This window comes from Antrostomus carolinensis, unplaced genomic scaffold, assembly GCF_000700745.2.
Source record: "Antrostomus carolinensis isolate BGI_N321 unplaced genomic scaffold, ASM70074v2 scaffold26891, whole genome shotgun sequence".
In the NCBI taxonomy this organism is placed as follows: Eukaryota; Metazoa; Chordata; class Aves; order Caprimulgiformes; family Caprimulgidae; genus Antrostomus; species Antrostomus carolinensis.
This window is the reverse complement of record NW_010295386.1, coordinates 28,380-50,726: the sequence shown is the minus strand read 5'-3', so window position 1 is coordinate 50,726 and position 22,347 is coordinate 28,380. Positions and strand designations below refer to the sequence as shown.

General features: G+C 38.7%; 1 protein-coding gene across 1 annotated transcript in view; it reads right to left on the bottom strand.

The window, feature by feature from the left end:
- WWC2 (WW and C2 domain containing 2) overlaps positions 1-18,788 on the bottom strand; it is a gene marked incomplete at its 5' end in the record, with an annotated part of 56,820 nt that extends 38,032 nt beyond the window's left edge. Inside the window, 3 exons of the mRNA XM_010177974.2 lie at positions 4,088-4,164; positions 5,149-5,352; positions 18,679-18,788. Coding sequence (XP_010176276.2) covers positions 4,088-4,164; positions 5,149-5,352; positions 18,679-18,788 — 391 coding nt within the window. The remainder of the gene's footprint in view (positions 1-4,087; positions 4,165-5,148; positions 5,353-18,678) is intronic.
- Positions 18,789-22,347: the final 3,559 nt, after the last annotated feature.

The window sequence follows — 22,347 nt, the reverse complement described above, 5'->3', positions numbered from 1 at the left end:
ATGTTCAATTGCTTTTTAATCTTAATATTGTTATTTCAGGTATCAGCAGATATGAGTACACTACAAAATATTTATGAATCCAGATTAAATAAAAAAATCCTCCATTTAATTTTTTATGTCATACTTCCTACACATACTAAAACAAACTTTCTGGAACACCTATAAAGGTGTGTATTTTAACATAAATTAAAATCAAACCTCAGCATACACAGAGAGAGAAATGCCCCCTTGAAATGTGAAGTCGGAAATTTTGGTATTTATACATCCATTATCTGGCTTGTTTGCACTCTACATACTAGACAGATATTGTTAGGCTTTTTAACTCTTCAATCAGTAAGATGAAAAAAGAAAAAGCCTGCTGGAAGTCCTCTGCTCTCACCCACCGCTGTGAAATTTTTGCTTGTTTTCACATAGGTCCTCAAATATTCAACTCCTTTGAAAAATGGATTATATTAAAATAAGAATTTTGACCATTTTAACTGAAATTAATTTCAAAATATGTCTCCAAAACTTTTTGTATCCAGATTCTCTTAACACTTCCTACTTGGTGCTATTCTTAAAATTAAAAAAAAAAAAAAAAAAAATAAAAAAAAAGAAGATGAGATTCTCAACGTGCCAGGTGACTAAAAGTACTAAGCATCAATAGCTGCTGTAGCTTTCCAAGAGACTTAAAATCCTTTGTATGTCTAAAATAACCAGCGATTGGCAGGGTCTTTATATGGGCTTGTGAATGATACTTAGGTGTTCAAATTTGTAGCTTCTTGCTAATGAATTTCCTGCAACAGAAATAAAATGCCTTCAATCTCCATTTTCTCCAAAGCAAAATTTGTTCTTTAGATGAGGGGTTAGATTCAGGCTTTTGGAAACTATCATCACTAGTTGCTTTACTTGACAGAAAACTGGTTTTATTTTGTCCCTATTGAATAGTTAGCATGATAAATATGCAATGTCTCTTAATACACATTCAGCACTCCTTAACTGTTTCTTCCGTGACTAGCACGAAACCCCCAAGAATAATCACTGAAGTGTTCTGGTCAAGGTTACAGAAAATGAAAAGATATCACCTCTATGAGACAGGTAAAGTAATGTGTAAAATATGAAACAAGCCACAACTCTTTTGAGAAATACAGAATGGCTATTTTTTTTTTTTTTTTTAATCAGAAATGTGAATTTATAGTAATAGCAGAAGGCACACTTGATTTCAACTTAAGAGGACTGGATCTCTCCAAAATCCTTGCATTTTTCCTCAAGATCATCTTCTGAGTGTCCTCTACTGTAATTTATCATCATTTCGTTATCAAGAAACTTGAGTTAGGGACATTATCCTGGAAGGACGTGACCTACATCATAAAAAAAACTGTGTTGACTGCATCATATTTGCATTAAACTATTCTTATGCTCCTTGTCTTCTCCTTCAAAACTTTTATATAATTCCTGCTTTTTCACAGCTCTTCACTTGTTTTATCCTTTATTCCCTTCTTACTGCTTCTGCACATCATTTTAAGTCACCTGACAGGCCTCTCGCTTCTGCCTTCTAACTGCATCTTCAAGCAGGTTCCTGTGCTAACCCCCTTCTGTTCCCAGCACTCAAGTACTAATGGAACAAACATGACAAACCCACCCCTCCTTGTTATTTTATAAAGCTGCATCCCCTGCTGCACATGCATAAAACATACTATGATCACATATGCTTTGTGTTGTTTGAATTATCCTACTGATTACTAATTAAGACCCCAAATGGCCCCACTCAAAAGTCCACTGCAGGATCAGATCCTTCAATCTTCTGAGAAAGGTCTCTCTTCTCCTGCGTATTTTGTTTAACAGTTGTCTGATTTCTGTCACATTTTCTCCATGACCTGTTGTGCAATAGGTGATTCATGTATCCAAAAGGCTCCACATGTACATATTAAGCACAGCTAACAAGGAAAAGGCCAAAGGCCAATTCAGAACTTCCTCGAATGCCGATTTTCCCCCTCTCTGGCCACCGTTAACCTGATGACACCAGTAAGCCTCAGCCAGTGTGAGGGAGAGAAACAGGTTTAGTATAACTGACCTAATAGCTCACTAAACAATGTGCAAATTCTAACTGCCTGGCTAGCAGCTTACTAATGACTACCTTTGTTTCTCATTAAGTCCATGCATGCATATACTGTAAAATGCCAAAAGGCAGCACATTAGCAAGCATCCTCAAACATTCAAATAAGGGTCAACTATGATAACGGTCATACCTCTCTTACCATCTTCCATGAAAACAAAACCATTTTCCAGCCCTAGCATCACAGGGCTCTACTTTTTTTCAATGATTTTCATATCCAGTTGTTTTGGACGACAACACAATTTATGTTGATACATTCCTGAACTGCACCCTTCTAAACTCTGCAGACAAGATTCAGGTCACCTATTTTAGGCACATATACAACTTGGACCTTGCAACACCAGTAAGGTGTTGGGAACCAGCAGGATATTAGGCTCCTTGATGCCAAGAAACAACAAAGAGAAGAAAGCACCTCCAAAAATCACCACCTGTGATTAACACACTTGCCTCTCTCCTCAATGAATAGACAAATTGTAGATCTGCAGCCAAGAGGTGATTCAGTGTTTCTGCATCTTGAGCTGGGAGGTGATCAGAGCTAAGCAATGGGAAAAAATGAACACAGCACCATGTCTGAATTTTCCCCTCTTTGACTTGTAGGTGAATATATTTAAATTTGGACATGTGTTTTGTTCTTCAACAACACTGTTAATTTCCCAAATATAACAGTGATCCCCTTGCCAAAGGGAACATCTGCTACTGCTCCACTCATTTTAGGAAGAAGCTCTCACCTTGTCTTTTCATTCTTGTTCCTGACAGGGTCCTTACTGCTCTTGATTCTCCCTACTAAACTTAGAAAAGTTTTCCTCCCACCTCCTCCAGTGTTGAAATAAGTTCACTCACTAACCATCTTCCCTTCTCCTTAAAGGATAAGGGACTACAAATTGAGATTGGTTAAGGATGAACAGGTGTACAAGCAGCCAGGAAGGCAGCATCCAGATGCTGGTTTTAGTGTATTCCATCCCTAATTTATACTGGGTTTTAAAATTTTAATGAGCTATTCCACAGTTCCTTTTAAACGTTAATTGTTTAGAGTCCTAATCATAACTCTTACTCCAGGTGAAGCAGGATGTTTCTCCGAGAGGCTTCTCTGAGTGCTACTCTGTGTGGAAACCAGGAGAGGGCAATGGAAGAGCTGAGTAACTGCTGTTGCTTGTGCTGCTTCTGCTCCCACAGAGTCTCTATGCCAGCCCCCATCGAAGGGTTATGCTGCAAGATGCTGTCTTTTTAACCTGCAGGGTTTGATCTAATTCTTTTCATTACTAACTACAGAAAGCTCAGGCTATCCATAGAGTGTTATATGCCACAGCTTAAATAAATGAACTGCCTACATATATTTTAAACATCTTCCACACCATTCCCTCCTTATTCAAGATTAATTCAGTAGAGACTAACCTATGAATGAAATTTCTTTACATGGACTCTGTTCGTGACCATACTGAAGAGAGTTGACCAAATAATGGATTTTTGTTCGCTAGTAATTTCAAAATGTGAACATAAATTTTTATTCTTGATCTGAACTGTTCCATTTTGACAGAATAGAGTGAAACTTCACATCATTATTGAAAAGTGTTTTTTAAATCAACAGAAATTTGTAAGGCAGTTCATGCAAGCTAATGCAGTTCTCATAGAAGAAAGATCACGTAAAACCAGTCATCTAGCTGCAACTCACCTTGGCCTACTACTCTTCTATTTTCACCTAAAGTTTTTTAGTCTTCCTTTTAAAAACAAAACCACACAAGTGAAAATAGTTACCAGACTTATTTAAACCCATATCTAATTAGAATATCTGTCAAATCTTCCCCAAAATGTGTTATCTGAAAGTAACAGAGACAGCTTTAAAAATTAATTAAAAACCTCTGAACGGTATTTAATTAGAATATTAGGAGGTTTCAGTATTAGGGTACAAGATACCTCTGCTAGTTCAAGCTTTGTATTCTATAGTCATAAATTTTGCATACAGAATAGAAATTAATATGAGTTAAGCACTCTCACCCTTAATCTTGTAGTGGAGATTTCAGCCTTCAGAATGTCAGGGTCATACTTTGTGCTTGATGAGGAGCCTGAGAACACTTTTTTAAAAAGACAAAAAAGGACAAATATTTATGTATTTTTAAATCATTGCTCAGTCCTTTCATCGATGAATCCACATTGAACTAGAACTACAAAGTGCAGGAAAACATAGTATTTTTTAAAAATATCCTTTTATGGAGTAGTTGGCATTGGAGGATGACAATAATTAATGAATAATCAAAATTTTGCCCTTGTTTCCCCTACCACTATTTCATATCTCTCCTCCTTTGCTTATCCCAGGATCCTAAAGTAGCACCTCATTCTCCCCGGCTTTCTGTCCCTTACTTTCTGTTCCCATTCTTCTAGCTGAACCATCTTGTGATCACCTCTTTCTGGAAGATGTAATTTCTAAGGAGATTTCTGGAAAGCACAGGATTTATTCAGAAGCCTCAGAGGTCTGCCACTCAGTTCTTTCACAGCTGTATGTGTTACTTTTATCACACCACCTACTTCTTAAGAAATGTTTGGCCCATGACAGGCCTCTAACAGCACTTTACTGCATCTCAGTTCCTTGCCCAACACTGTAACACGTATCTCTACTTCACCTCTGATCGCTGCACATAGGCTACAAAATGATTTTATGCTATTCTTATAAAGTTGCAGTAAATTCCCTTCTTGGTCTATTGCAGACACCTGCCAACACAGTAGGGTCATTTCAGTATGCAGCCATGAACTGCAAGCGATCCTATTTACTTTGAACCTATATTTGTCAGAATTTTGTTCTGACAAACTGCATGACAAAATAGACTTCAGAGCCAACTGCTCTAAACCAAGGCTCAAAGGAGTTCAGTTGTATCAGAGAGAAGAGGGCTCTCTCCAGCAGAACATCTTTATATTAAAAAAAAAAAGTCAGAATACTATCTCTAAAAAAGCCAGAACACAAGGTGTTCATAGCAAACCTTGAAAACTCCTCCTAAAGAGAAACAAGATCCCCTGCAAGGCACAGATCAAATAAGTCACATTGTATTCTCTACTGTACTTACAGCTTGTACGAGAGCTTGATTTTTCTTTGTAGGCATCATTCAACCGTACATATTCATCCAGTGCAAGTGCTAGCCTCTGTTCTTTCACCTGGTACAGTTCTTTCTGGGTAATGAGAGCATCCTGGGCTACCATAAGATAATCTTTCAACATTCTCTCTTGTTCTTGCCTCCATTGTTTCCTGGGATCTTCTATTTGTGTTGTTTCTTTATAGGAGAAAAAGAAAGGATTTAAAGAGACCTTTGCTGAAATCTGTTGGTAACTAAATTGTTTCTCTGCCTGTAATCCACAGTTACAGAAGTGTAAACCATAGCTTGTCTTTAGTTACTAAGCAGGTGCTCAATTTTATTTAAGTTTTCTTTGCCACAATAGTGTAAGAAACAGTATTTACGGGATCAACTGCAAAATTAGGAATTAGGGTACAACAGGTAAATGCTTATGTAGATCATTCCCACACTTTCAACCTTGAATTAATAATACCTTAAAACTCAGGAAAAAAACCCCTACTTTTTCCATCAGAGTATTTTGAAATAATTGAATCAATAAAATCTTTCAATGACATCTTAAAATTGAATGCATTTCTGAACAAAAATGAAAAGTAATCTTAGCTATTATATTTTTTCAACCCCCCTCCTCCCCACTTCATAAATTTTTACAGCCATATGTTATTCATATTTTATAGTGGTTCTCTCTCTCCTTTCCCTCTATAAAAACAGTTTTCTCTTTTCCCCTGTAACTGAACTAACGGAACATTAACTCTCCAGATCATCTCACCCAACTTTACCCATATCCCTGCTAGACACCTGATCCAAGAGACAACTTTCTTTTAAGGTCAATAGACAGAGCGAGCCACCTTCAGAGGGCACTTCATTCCATTGAAGACAGGTGCCCAAGATACATGGGACCCAACTGCCCTTTTGAGGTGTCTATTTCTTTCCACTGACTCCCCAGGTAATACATATGAGTAGGCTGGAACAGGCCCTTAATTCACAAAGGGCTTCAGGTCAACTCTTTTAACTCCAACAGCCACAAAGAAGACAGACTTGCATAGAATGTATAGGCAAGAGGGTTAGACACAACACAGCAGTATATATTAAGAAAGTATGTGATGAGAACAACCTAATTGTAGGTTTTCAGATTTTTATGGGTATTTTTAGTGTAAACATGCAAAGAAGAAGAGTTAAGGCTGAATGTTCAATCTTGTCACTAGTATTTTCTTAGTTCAGCACTTTTTGAAGCTATCCGATGAATAGTCTTCCTTTAAAGCTGTACTGCATCTCATAAGACATAGCCATGAAAAGTCTGAAATCTAAATGCAAACATGCACCACACTGCATTTTCTTTGTAAGTTACACACTATAAATCTACACAGATAAAAAATAACAGTCAGTACCAAACTATTTATGTGCAAAGTATTTACTTCAGAATTTTTCTGCAAAAAGGAGAAGAAAAGTTTATCCTGTGGTTAGATTTCTGCAACATTAGTTCCTGAATTGCTTTACTGTGAGAACCAGTTCGTGGGGTGGGGGAAACGGGAACACACAGCTGAAGACATGGGGAAGAAAAGAACTGCAAACCTGATTGCTATAAACAGTAGCTGAAGTGCACTCCTAGGGAGAAGGCACTCTTTCAACTCCATATACGAAAACAGATCTTGTAACAGCCAAAGCTGATAAGGACAGGTTCTGCTTAATAACAATTGCCCATATTAACTACCAGTTTTTCAAAAGCCTTTTTTGGTGTTAATATCACAAAACCAAAAGACATGCAAATAAAAAGAAACATCCCATAAAACTAACCCTGTAGAATCCTAAACTGACAATGTCTATGGAACTACTGATGCTTTTAAAAACAAAAATAAATACACACACACACATCCTGATGCTGGTGACCCCCTCCACCATTTACAAACATGACAAGTGTTTGTATTTCTGTGTAGCAAAGGTACTTCTTAGATGTACACAATGGATGCATAGAGAGTATAAATCAAATAAACCGAAGTGTGGTGCATAAAAGATTAAAGCAGAGAAGCTTTATACACAGTCGGTTTTCCAATAACACCAACAGGAACACTCTCTGAAAAACTAACTATAGCTATGGACACACACACACATATATCCATGTTTACAGCCACCTGCTCTTTTCCACAAAGATATCAGGCACACAAAGAGGCAAATTGATACCTTTTCTCTCCTAAACAGTCAACACATGTCCCTTTCTGTGACCACTTATTGCTGCTGTTCTTTAACACACCTCCACGTTTACAGTTATTTACACAAGATAAGAAATGCTGGTTTCCAGAGGTGTCCTTTTTTGTGAAGCAAGATGAAGAGCATGAAGCAGGATTCTCATGGGTCAATGATCAAATAGGATAAATGCAGTTATGTTGGTTTTTTAGAAGAATGTAATGATGTGATTGTGTTTTAAGAGTGCAACCAGCAGCCACCGAATAATCTTACAAGATTGGAAGGTCTCATCTTCGAGCATGTTGTAGGTAATTGCTTTATAGGTTTTAAGGGAGGATTGCTCAACATGCAGCCCAAAGACCAAATGTAGCCTGCAGAGTCCTAAAATGTGGCCTACAGATGCCCTGTCCTTGTGACTGCAAGAGAAGGACAAAGCTGATCAACAGCAGATTATTTTGTATTGTGGACAAATACAATCAAGTATTTTCTTTTTGCCTCTCCAAGCTGCATGTGCAAAACAATACTATTATTATATGACCTAACACCTTTTACACTGATAAACAAGTTAAAGGTGACCCTGCATTTTAAAACTTGCACACTGTAACATCAGCATACTGAGGTTTGAGTATTTGCCTGTGTAGTCATGTTGACTGGTCAGATTATTCTCAGCCAATTCTATCGCCTGTATTTTATTCTGGAACAAACAGCCAGGAAAACACATAACCCTGGAAAAAGCAAAGCAGTACTGCAGTGACTATCCCAGAATTGTTATTCAACTTTCATCAAGCAGAGGAGGCTCTGGAGTATTTTTCATTCTATGTCTTCTTAAATATTATGAAGTGGAAAACCCAAAAAAGCCTATCACTTGTTTGGCAAGTTGCTCATATGTATAAGTGCGTGCCTGTATAGCAGCACCATATGCTTGTTCATCTATAATTTTCAGTTGTCTCAATTTTAATCAGTAGGTTTACCCCACAGAGGGAAAAAAAAAAAAAAAGAACTATAGATAATATTTCTGGTACTGTAGTGCTGCATTTTGAAAAGTATGTTCGTTTGAACACGTCTACCTTCCAAGAACCAGTAACTTTTTTAAATAAGCAAAGTTATTTCAAAACCAAATATTTATACCTCTCAGAGTAAAGCCTAACAAAAAAGATAAGGATTTTTTTCCTCAGATGAGGATGTTTTAAGCACCTGCTGCTAAGGTCAAACTTGTATACACAAGAATATTATTGGACAGTTACATGCATGTCATTGAGGGAACAGCTGGCTGAACATTTCAACATGAGATGTGAAGCCCTTCATGCTTAAACCAAAGACTGAGATTTAAACCACAAAGAACATCCAAACATTTTCCTGCCCTTATTATTCCAGAGCTGATGTAAAACAAACGTGGGAGATCTCACTCCTTTTTTAGGGCAGACAAGTGTTTCTGCAGGTGACTGCAACAGGATGCCTTACAACCTTGTCTACAGCAGATGCGAATCATGCAACAAACAGACTGCTAACTAGACAGATGGGGAGATGTTATTTCTGCTGGTCAGGTGAGGAGTAAGCACTGGTTATAAGCACTAGACAGAGCTGTAGGGCTGTATCTGTTCTAGAAAATGCTAACTAGACTTCAATCATCAGCAGGGGAGAATGAACAAACCACCTCCCTGAGTATGACCTCTCCAACACTTTCTGCATCATCATAGATAGTTAAATTCAAGAGTTCAGCTGTTTCTTGTAGGTAAAATGAAGACAATGGCCAGTAGGCCATCATTTTCCATGGCATAAACTTAGATATGAACTAAAGGAGTCTCCTGAAAATGGATCCTTAAACAACTAAGAGTTGTACATCAGGCTCTATCAAGAGTGCTGCTTAGATTTAAAAAAAAAAATCTTTATATTTCAACTTTCTCTGTCCAATCACAATGATCCATAGTAACAGAATGAGGGGGATGGTGGTGAGCCTGCCTAATAGTCAGATTACACATTCCTAATTTGACTTGATTTTAGCATCATTCAGCAAAGCCACTTGCAGATCAAAATTACTCAGTTCTATTAAGAGATCTTGATTTAAAACCAATTAATTTAACTTTAAACAAATTACTGCAAGTGCACAGCTAATAACTGTATAAAAAATATAAACAAGCAATTTATTTCCTCCTGTTTTTAAAGATCTGAGTGACTAGCCGTGCTGGGGGAAAATTTTGTGAGACAGAAAACACTTGAGGCCTCACACAGCAGAACCACACAAGCAGCAGGATGGCACACTCCACCCAAGGATGTTCCTGTGCACTGAAATGATCACAGCCCAGTAACGTAGAAGAGTGAGCTGCACTGGCTTTAATCACACTGCTGCTATTCATGAAACGCACCCTTCCTGGCTCACTGCTAGCCAGGTTTGATGCACTTAAACACAGCAAAGAATTTGGCCCAAACAATAATTCAAAACCAAAATGCCAGGACTGACTTTAAACCTTAAAAGTTTTGTTTGTTCCTTTGCCTAGAACTTGTTTCAAGGGCAGAAATGTTACATGTGCTCTGTGTAATTATACGTAAGATATATATTACGCATAGGATACAGGCAATAGTCAGGCATGCCATTTTTTAAAATGAGATATTTTCAGATGTTATGTTCCTGTCTGCTATCAAGAAGCTCTGCCAATTTTTTACAGTCTGCTTGAACAGAAGGAAACTATTACCTTATCAGCAGTAGATCGTACTTCCCTAAAATACGTGAAATTAAAATCCCACTAGAAAATCCCACAGGGAAGGGAACAGATCCCTGACACCCTACTGCTAGACATGAGACAATTGGACTTTTTACTACAGGATTAACAATATGTGGAAGCAATAGTCTTCCAACATGTCCCCTTGCCAAACAAATAATAGCATTGATTGGCTCTAGAATGACCTACGTGTAAGCTGTCTTCAGTCAGACACGTAGCATTTAGGCAACAAAGAAAATAAGCACTCTCAAGGGGTCCCACTAAAACATGCTGGAGATGCTAGACTGCTACTTAAGAAGGAAACATATATAGCAAGGGGAGACAAAATCATGACATTACACTTCTCATCCTGGAGAAAGAACTCTCATCTGTTTAAACATATACCCACACTATTCCAGTTTGTAAATGTAGCAGAACCACCACCTCAGAAGAGAGGCTGTTCCAAGGGAAACTAGTTGATCTCGCTAGAAACAAGGACCAGAGACCCAAGATCTGTAGGGATGAGAGCAGGGGGGCACTGTGTGCCACAGCTGGAGCTGCTGTAATAGCCCTGCTTTTTGGCAGTGATGGTTTCCACCATGTGACCTCAACCCACACTGCCCAACCTTAAGACATTCACACGTTCTCTTTTGTCTCTGGTGCTCACTCAACCCAGCACAAACCCTATTCGATGCACTAAACCCACTCAAACTCTCACTGGCTCCAAAAGATAACATGAAAGCAGATACACCATGTTCTGGAAGGTTAGGTGAGTTGTGCCAGGTTACCAAAGGTCCAATGAGCCAGTAAAAAGGAGGAAGAAGAACCCGTCTGGAGAAGGAACTAGACATCCTTTTTTTAAGGCAGCAGCAAGCCTAAGGATCTATTAATCCATTAGAATCTTAAGTATGGATCTACACATTAATACCACGCACCTTCTCCTTCACATACCAACTTACAGAAAAGTTTCCAGGCCTGGAAACTAAGGCTACAAGAGAAAAGGTGGCAAAACTGCAGCAGCTGAGCCCTGAAAAAAGGGTGATTCTGACTGATGCCGAGGTGTGTCACACTCAGCCAGCCGTGCTCTGGGCTGCACCATGTCACAACTCAGCTAGATACTCTGTGTCAGGGTGGCAATTTCCCTGCCTGAAATAATAAGTGATGAAAACTCCATTACACCTGACATCTCTGCTTATCTTGCATAATAACTGCAAGAATACTACCACTTCCAACCAAACAGAACCTCATCTTCAAGAGGATAACACAGGCTACAAAACCTCAAACCCAATAGCTAATCCCTCATCACTGGTGCTTCTCCCGAAACCCAGTGGCTGAAGAAAGTGTGCAAACTAAACCCAGATTGTTTTTTGAACAGCCCCCAATGCCTTTGCTGTGATAGGATTACATCCTGCTCCACAGAGGTGGTTTCAGAGGGAGGGGATACCTGGAAAGCAGCCTACTGCATGCTGAGGGCAAGCCCCTGGACAAGGGCTACAGGCAGCCCAAACTGGGGCCAGCCAAGGAGAATAAAGATTTCAATGGTATCTTGCACAAAAATGTCTCAAGATGGCACAAACAAAATCAACAACGACCCTCTGACGTATAATATCAGAAGAGGAAAAATAATTTCTGATATCAACCTTCACAGGATAATGTGAATTAGCTTATTCATGGGTGGTGAAAGCAATTTTATCAACAACATTACGTAATCACTATGGATATATTTATTCTACAAGTATATCCCACATTTCTTGATAAACAAACTGTCTTTCAAATCTCCAGTACTTTTGTCCACAATCAGACAAAAATACATTTAGAAAAAAAGAGTGCAAATATTACTTCATTGTACTTCAACTGGCATAGCAACTGAGGTGCAAGTCTTAATGAACAGGAAAGGAGCAAATGTACGAGCACGAGTTTCAGGAAGAATAACCAAGTGCTACTAGACTGGCTTAAGGAATGTACTTTATTGTTTACATACCAGAGGCTTTCTGAACGCATTTTTTTTTCCTTATTCCTTCCCCCTGCCCCCACCCCGCTTTTACAATACTTACAATTCAAAAACAAACAAGAAAAGCAATTCATACCCCAAAACTTGAGGGAAAATTCACAAATATTACATAATTTCACACTGATATATTTGTTCAATAGGTACATAAAAATAAAGAACAGCTCATTACAGAGACAGCAGTTTCAGTAAGCCTGTGCAGCCCAACAAAATGGCATATACAGTGTCTTAAAACTGATCTAACACATTGCTGGATACTCACATAAAACCATATTCTACCACATAGTAAGATGGAATACGGGTTCTAAAGAGAGACATGGAGGAAAATTAGGTTATTCAGAGTATGCACTGAACTGAGCTCTCTGCAGTTTGTTTCCTGCCACAAAGCTTGCACACAAAAAAATGCCTCCTCTCTTCCAGCCACCTTCTTCACTTTTCTATAAAATAATTCTGTGCTTGTACTTGAGTAATGAGAGAAAATGAGAGTGTTCTCCAGCTATACTGTGCAAGCATGAGCAGATTTCCAAGAAATATTTATTCACAGATTTTTACCAAGAAATATTGAACACGTTATCCTTACGGCACATTAGTTTCCCCTAGATATTGGGTAGCATATGCTTATATATCTCAGAATCAAATGAAGTAGAAACTCTAAGCATTTTCCTCTATGTTATCAAGTAAGTAGGTAAAGTTCTACTACTGTGGCTATCTGAACTATGACATCAGAAAAACATGCATATATGATCTTTACATAAAAGTCAGCAGCTAAAATAATCTTTAATTCAGAGCCCTGATTGCTCAAGCCCTCCTTCTGTAGCCAGCATGCACCAGAATAATCTAATCCCTTCCTATAGCCAGGGCGCAGAGAAGATACTTACCTATAGATAAGATTCAAGATAAGATATACTGCACTTGGGTTTTCACCATGTGTGTTTGCTGCCAGTAAAGAGTCTTCACAATTGTTTCCCAAATGCTCACATGCCCCCACTTGCATAGAAGATGGTGATGGCTCATGGGAACAAACAGTGCACATTTATGATCATGACACACCATTCGACTCCCTCAAGCTAATGGTAATTGCAGACTCATGGTGGGATTTTCAGACTTCTCCCTTCTCTGAAAATACAGTCTGTCATACTTTTATAGATGCAGATGTACTAGGGTCCAGGCTGGAGCAGAGAAGAGTCCGTCTATCCCCTAAAATCCCTGTGTTAGATAAATCAGTTGCATGGGTGTAAACTGCCATGAAAGCCTCTAAGATTACCAGAAACAGAATACCTGTGGTTAAAATACTGTGTTATGATTGTCAAACACTGTAGGTAAATAGCTAGGCTTTAAAATTTTAAGGAGGAAGGAAACCCAGTGGGGAAATAGGGACCTCCAATGAATGCTATTCTAGAGTTAAGCAGACACAAATCCCTCTACCTCTACGCTTCCTGATGTTTTAGCACCACTCTGGCTCAATTTTCTTTTTCTTTGTGGATGAAACAGTGGTAGAAAGCAGTCTCTGGGAGAGGTGCATTCATGCTTCCAAACTGGACAATTAAAACTAAGTAGAGAGGAGCTGCAGAAGCAAAGGAGGTAGATGTCCAACTCTTTTTTGAAGAAAAGTGCTGGAGGTGGAGAGCAGGGAAAAAAATCATCATACTGAATACAAAGTACAGAGTGGCAAAAAAAGTGATGTGATGGTCTGAAATACTACTGAGCTAAGAGTAGCTATTCCTTCCCATCCTTAAATACTGTCATTCAGTTCCTTTCTGTTACCTTTGTCACTAAACATTACTAACAGCAGAATACATGTTTTATAGGTTAACTAAATCAATGCAATGAAGAAAACAACCACTTGTCTGGTTATTCCTAAATCTGAAAATAAGAACTGGAAGTAAAGGGGATGTTATTTAGGAATACACAGGGTGCTGAAGGCAAGGCAGAACTTATCCCAGGCCAGGATTCCCTCAGCCTACTCATATCAAGCCAGAAGTAGAAGTTTCCCTTTCTTGCTCCCATTACTTCCATAGCTGTTACCTACACACATCTCATGCAGTGATCTGGATCAGAAAACCCAACGAGCTGAGGGGAAGAGGTGATGGGGAACAACTCTCACAGCTCAGGAAGCAGGTGTTTACTACACCACCTCTCTCTGAGAGAATGTTGGGGCAGGAACCAGAGCAAACAGGGACTGCTACTTCAGCTGCAGCCACTACTCCAAGAAGCGCACCTGGAAATCACAGCCCCAGAGTCAAAACTGCTTCCTCCCAAGCCCGCACAGGGTGTGGAACGGGTGAAACTTCAAGGGTGTCATTTCGAAATACCTTTAACCAGTGCTACCGTGAAAAGCTGTCCTGTCTCTTCCACCTGACTGTTCATTCATATCCGCAGGTCACCTTCCCTCTCTTGCTTGATAAATAGGGGTGTGGAAAAGAGAATGTATAGCAACTTTTTTTTTCCATGCTGGATTAGTTTCAACTCGAATCAGCTCCCTGATCTGATTCACTGTCTGGCCATGCAAGTGTTCGAGCCAGTATAAGCAAAAACATTGCAGGGACAGAACAAAAGGCCAGAGGTAGCAATAGAGCAGGACCAGTTCTTTTGGAGATTATATCAGCTTAAAAGTGTTTGCAAATCCAAGCTCTAAGAGGGTAAGTGTTTGCACCTCAGCCACTTAACACCTAATGTTGAAAACCCTGCAGAAGAATTCGAAAAATGTGGAAGTGATGACTTTGCCTGTAGTTACACGAAATAAAGAGGAGTAATAGGTTTGTGTTATTTTTGGTATTGCCTTAAGTGCCTGTGTTATTTAGCAAAATTAGTAAATGTTAGCAAATTAGGCAGCCAAAGTAGATGAACACATGACTACGTATATGCAGTAATGATTATAAGAGTGAACAGCATGAGCTATAAAATCTTTGGACTCTCCTAAACCACAATAAGGATTGTGCACGAAGGGAACTCCTCAGTCCCTGACCACCACCAAATAATATCCCTTCAGCCATCCCTCTAACAAAGGGTGCTCCTGAACCACAGGGTAAGTGTTTAGGTTCTTACAGTATTATCTACCCACATCATATGCATGTTCTGCCTTGCCAGATGGCCTGTAATCTGGTCTCCCTTGAAGCTGAAAGCATCACATTAAAAATCCTAATTGGGGTAATATATTCATAAATTAATGATCTCAGTTGGTGTTTCTCAAAGTGGGTTACATCATCCAAAAGGATCATGAGAAAGCTCTAAGGCAATCAGTAAGAACCAGAAAAAAAACCAAACCGTACTTAAAAAAAACCTCATTAAAATATATAAAATTATAGAAAATGTGTGATGATAATAAAATCAAATTATACCTAAACATATTGACACCAAAAGCAAGTCCCTCAAGTGTGAGAGAGTGTTTCACAGCCAACTCTTACCTCTCTGTGGAGGAGAAGCTGAGTTTCCCCTGGCAGTTAAGGAAAGTAGGCTTTTCTCACGTTTGGATGGGAGAAGGGAAGGTAAAGGACTAAGACAGGTAATAACACAGATGGGGAAAATAGTTAACTTTTTTTTTTTTTTTAAAAGGGTATATTGATTTAAATAATTTTTGAAGAATTGACATTAGAGAAGTTTGGTAGAATTTTTAGAACTTTGCAAGGTCCAGCCTAGTACTGTTTCCTCAAAATCAGTGGGAGTTTTGCCAATATCCACCTTCAAGAGGAGTGGAATAAGTCCCGCACTGACTACTAATGGAAATTCCATCCTTAACATTTTCAAACTTCAGTTTTTAACAGAAAAGGAGGGAACAACCATGAGTAAGCCCTTATGAATTGACAGTCTATTGCACTAAGGTCTAGCCTGCTGCTTATAGCTTATTGGGTTGGTTTGAAATATTTAACATTGGCCAGTTTTAGTACAACAGCTCCAAAGTCCTGTGGACAACCTGAAACTTCACAGTTGCATCAAATGCAGCTTTGTACAGAGGGAGTAGATTCCTTCCCGAGGTGCTATCCCCTCAAGCTGCTATTTACAGGTCCTGAAATTCTGCTTTATCCAACCTGTTTTTCAGGCATCTATCCATTTGGTTCTTCTCCTAGCAGTGGGTGCAGTTTTTCTCCCTCAGTGGGCTTCTTTGCCCAGTAAGAGAGAGAATCAACAAAATTACACTTGATACAGGTGTAAGAGTAAAGGAGTCTTCCTCATTCTAACATATCCACTGCCTTGACTGAGCATTTTAACAGTGCAAATCCAAAAAGCATATTCGACACATCTGAATTATTACACTGCTAATAAAGCAGTAAGCAGGCGCCAAACCAGCTTTCTAGGAAGGCTTTCCCCCCCCTAATTATTAGTGACCTCTATACTAGAGATTTCCATAGCATCAAAAGAACCCAGTCAGATGAAGTAGAAGTTATATTCTCCACATCAGCCTGTCAGACAAATGACCCGCTTATAAGACACTTCAGCAGTTTACCTTCCAGCAACTCAAGGGTACTCTCACCAAAACACTGTGCAAAACATAGTGTATAAAACTAAAATATACCACTTTACAACATAAGAAGTTTCACTGAAATTGCTACAAAGCAACACATACAACATTACTAGAACAGAAACCAAATGCAAATGCACTACTGAAAAATGGATGGAAACCCTTGAAGTATACCGAAGTGCACCACTCTCTCATCCATCATACACATTAACAGAATATAAATAAACCTAGCTAATTGCACTTATTTGTCCTGGCCACAGAAAAGACACATGTACAGATGGATATACACAACTCTTCTCTATTAAGTGAAGCATTAGTGTTTGCAGTATATTAACAATTGTCAAGAGAATTCCAAGACAATGCTGTCCAAGCCTCAACATTTGACATGTGTGTGAATCATAGAATGGTATGGGTTGGAAGGAAGTAGAACTTCAACCCACAAACAGCATATAATATTCAGGAATTCACCTTCAATGCACAGAAACAGCATTTAAACATAGGGAAAATATTTGATCTAAAAGGCAAGGTTTCTAGAACAGATTAAAAATTTTGAGCATGTATGGAATAAAAGAGTACAATTATCAGAGTAGTGATCTGAAAGCACTTTCAAAACGCCCAGAAATGCAGATTGCTTGCTCAGAGTTTTATAGCTTTAAGTTTTATAGTCTTGGACAAAGTAGAAGTTAAAGATAAGTTTCCTTTTATAATAGCATTTAGATTCAGAAGCAAATCCTTTTCTTTCTTCACCTTTTGAATTCAATCAAGTATGTCCCTATTTTTTAAAGTTCAGAAACATTTAACACCACACGTAAGATCAGAGGACTCACATTGTTGTTCAAATAAGGCAGGGCTATAAAATCACAAGTGAGGTTACTGGACGGGATTCAGTTCAAGATTAGGTGTCTATCTGCAGGTGTTCAATAAGCACAGTAGTTGTCTAACATCTCCTTCTAGTTATAGGAGTTCCAGTCCAACCCAACCAAAGGAGCTTAAATCAGCTCATCTTCAAAGCAGACACCCAACCAGGCAGCTACATCGCACACTGGCTTTATTGACTAGATGGCTATTGACTACAAAAGCAGCTTAGATGTCTCAGAGTTGACTCACTTGCCCGTACATTTGAGATGCCATAGGGTAACAAGTCTAGTATCCACCTTTGTTCCAGAAGACTGCTGGTCTCTTACTGTCCACACCGTTATCTACTGACCTTATGCAGTTTAAAGCATCTCAAATGGCCAAAGATAGCTTACTATTTTTAAGTACACAGCACTGTTAGCACAGATGCAGACACCTGCATTCAGGTACTGATCTCAAATGAAACCTCCTCTATTATGTTATTAAAAATAATTTCTGGGAAAATAGAAAAATATATCAAATAATATGAAGTTAACAAACACATAAAAAAATAGAAATGCTTTCAGGAATATATTAATTTCAGTAAGTCTAACAAGCATTGTATTTCAAATTTTGCTACAGTTTTGTATGGTTTAAACATAATTTCCATGCAATTAAAAATATATGTAGAAACAGATGTAGTCATTTTGTAACAGCAGATTTTCTTGTAAGCCTTTTAAAGCCAATAATGTTATACCAAAGAGCAATTTTTCCCCATAATTTTGATTCTCCATTCCCTTTCCCATTACTATAAAATACAGTGTTATTTATAGCCTGAAATGTATTCTACAACATTCTTAGAACTACAGTACATTTGCCAGACCTCATATACAAGTTACAAATATCCCCTCACACTCCATGCTACCTTATCTACAATAGTTCCTCTCAGCAGTAAGGCTGAAGCCAGTTTTTGTTACTCGTACCAGACTATCCCTGTCAGTGCGCACTGGCAAATATTTAATAGCCACCAAACATCATACACTTTACAGATACCAAGAGATGTAAAGCATCTTTATTTACTACACATTACATGGACTTCTTCCACAGCAAAGAACAAAGAGTCATAGGAGTAATGCTGAGCCAGCCATAATACACCTGTAAGCATCCCCAACAAACCCACGCACACAAGCGGGATAATTTGTCTACTGGAAATCAGAAATTGTTACTTTAACTACACTTCTCTCAGAAGAAATCTTTCCCTGCTCCCAGTCATGCTTTAAAAATGTCCTAGGAAAGTCTAATTGTGACAAGCCTCCTTATATAATCAATATGGCAAATGGGAAAATACTTACGGTTGATGTGATCAATATAGTATACACCAATCTGAGGATCGTAGGCAGCTTCCCATCCCCATGGTAGTTCATCCCCAACACAATCCGCAAATGACAAGGGCTTTGTTAACCTAAAAACAAAGAAACAAATTAACAGTATAGCTTTTATCTCTTCCAGATGTTTGTTATCCACATTAATTTCTATTATGACAGAAGCTAAAGAAATATAGCAGAGAGAAAGAAGAGCAAGTTGTTTTATCATTCTTAAAGTCTAGGCTCTTGATTGTTTTTCCCCTATTCTATCCTTCTGAATTCATTAACTCCAAGAACATAATATAAGTTATTGCAAACATTTTTCAGTACAGGCACTCAAGTGAGAAATTCACTGCAACATCTTTCACATCTGACAGTTTAAAATTAAAGAATAACCAATAGCTTGTACTAAAAAAACCCCCAAAACTACACTCCCTTTGTCCCCAGAAGAACTGGACCCTTCAATCTTGAGTCTGTGATGAGAGCACAAGATTTCAAGGTCATCTTATGTAATGACCACAGACAGGAAGCTCAGAAAAGAGAATACAGCCACTTAAGATGCAGTCAGCAGCATTTATCAATCCATTTACTGGAATAAAATAAGCAGCAGTGTGCACAGAGTAGACATTTTATAAGTAACATTTAATAGGCCTTAGATGTTCACATGGTGCTTTTTGAGGACGACAAACAATTTAAGTTTTTCATTTTAATACTGGAGCACCTATTTGTTACAAGAAATAGATTGATAATAATAATACGCAGCCACTTTTCCAACTGTGGCTGAGCAAAGCTTTATATTATTGTCTGTTTGACTTTTTTTTTTTTTTTAAAGAAATTACTGTTAAGTTTCCTGTTGATAAACCCACAGATAAATATATCAGTATATCAGCCATGCCATTTAATAGGAGGAACAAGAGATGTAAGGTTTTATTGTCACCATAGTGAAAAATAAGATTAGTACATATCCAGAATTTAAAAAAAAAAAAAATCCTCAGGATAAGATTACCAAGAGCAGATTTTTAAACTGTGAGCATGAATCTACTTTCTCATATTTCTCCCAGGTTTACAACACAATCTTGTGAAGGTTACGAATGCTTAATTTGAGGTCCTGAACACATTCACATGTGTAAGGCAAATTTGCTCATTTATTGCCACTTACAAACTGCTCTGCAAAACCGCTAAACACACTGAAAACAAAATTCAGGTGAGATTACCAGTGTAGAATTACATCTGGATCAGTAGGATACAAAATATGGATTATAAGCAGCACAACCAAGCTGTGAGACAACTTCTGTTGTTCTGTTTACTGGAAGAGATTCTCCATGAGAATGGAGACACTTTTCTTAGTAGAGTGAGGAGGCGTAGCTTCTGTAGTACCTGTTCTTCTCAACCTTAACACACTACATGCTGCCTCACAGTCCCAGAGCTCCTTTTCTAAAGGAAATCTTAAAATGGACATGACCCATTCTCTTCATTACAATGCAGGAGAGGACATCCCACTGAAGCTGACTGGAGTGAACTCCCCAGCGATCTCCAGGGAGAGACCAGGTCTGTAGTAAGCCAAGCCTACCCACTGTATCCTCTCCCACTGCTGACATCCATTTATAAATCAGACACGCGTGGTGGGTAAACCTCGGCTGGGCGCCAGGTGCTCACCAAGTCACTCTGTCACTCCCCTCCTCAGCAGGATGGAGAGGGGAGAAAATAAGATGGAAAAACAAAAGAAAAGAACTTGTGGGTCAAGATAAAAGCAGTTTAATAGAAGCAAAAAGCAAAGCCACGCACGCAGAAGCAAAGGAAGAGCAAAATATTATTCTCCACTTCTCATCAGCTGGTGATGTCTGGTCACTTCCCCAAGAAGCAGCTCTCCAGAAAGCCCAGCTCAGACCTGCCACTCTGCTCCTCAGCAGGCAGCAGAAGCTGTGCTGCCATGGCCAGGATGGCAGCTACACAGCCAGCAGGCCAACAGCTGGCCTGCAAAGCCACAGCCACCTAGCACTGCCACATCAAATATACCTGCCCAAGTGCCACCTGCTAATAATCACCAGCATCACTTCAAAGATCACTGTTTTGCTGGCAAGCAACAACAGCTAGACAGAAAGAGATGGCTCTTAGGAAAGCAGGAGAAGCCTTTTAAAGCCAGGATAACATACGCAATCACAGCTCCAGCCAGGCTGTCCACAGCATGCAGTGGACTGAACACCGGGTACCCATGTCAGAGGGTTCTCAGGTCACTGCTGCTCAGAGGAAGCATCAACCACATAAAAGCAACAGCCCTTTGGTGGGTTTGGTTAGTCATGGGAACCTGTGCCAACTACAAGGGCACATCTTGCTGTGAAGAAAGTCCTGCCTCAAATTAGATTACAAATGTGGATTTTCATGAAACATCTTAAACTGAATAAAAATAAAAGTTCAATGTCATCCTTAGCCTTAACATTATAATATTAACTTAAAGCACAAGTCTTGTAGTTGAAGTAGAAAAAAAATATTTGAAGTACTATATAGCAGAGTTGGGATCATAACAAACTTGTATAAACATGGCCAGATGGTCTCTAATAAATTCATTTAGAACTCTGCATAAGCATTCCGTGCTTTCATCAAAGATACACACCACAGCAACAATCACAAGATGTGATTTTTAAACCACCTTTACAGGAAGGATACAAACCCAGTACTATCCTGGCTTTTCATCTGTACTTCACACCAATTTTATCTTTAATCAAATACTGACTTCTTACTTATTACGGCGCATTCTGCAGGTCAGACTGCAGGCCACTCTGGCCACGCAGATGTTCTGTCCAGGTGTTATCACCTGTCAGAAATCGGACACCATGACAATGAATAGCAGCCACTCTCTCGTGCCAGACACACCATAAATTAAAGTGACACTAAAAAAATGTGGAAAAGCACCTGAGTGACCCACTCTGGACTTTAAAAAAAAAGAAGAGGGAGACAGAGGCCCTGAAATACAGGCAATACTGGACAAATTAATCTATGAATTCTGCTCTGTTGAACCATGCGTGGACATTGCAGCCTCAAGACCTGAACTATGTCAGGAGAACTGCTTCCAAATAGATTTTTAAAACATGAAAAGGTTTGTACATAACAAGATCACAATTCCTTAAGACTGTTACATCCTCATGACTCTCTTTTTTATTCCAGTCTTTTAATAGCACAAGATTTTGGAGCCTGACACAGACTTTTACAATTGAGCAGCAATCAGCACAAGGTGATATCTGATTGCTTTCTCAACATAAACAGTATTTGCTTTCAATATATGTATGGCCAATGGATGAGAGTAGCGACATGAAGATAAGCAAAACGCAAATTTGTAAGACAAAAGTTGAAAGCAAAGAGAGTTACTAGATTTAACTGGAGAGGCAATAACACCTAGGAGCAAGGGCTGCAGGACTCCTGTCTGGGTGAAGATCATTATCTGTGGCATAATAACCCATGATAAACAGACTGTCATCACACTCACTAACCATGACCCAAGAAAAAATAAGTTTATTGCATCACAGTAGAGGATTAAGTCCTGTGTCTCAGGGCACTGATATTCTGAGGTAATTTATAATACTTTTTCAGTTTGTAGTCATCAATTTACATGTTCTTAAAAGAATGCTGATACTCTAAAAAGGATGACTGAAAGTCCACATT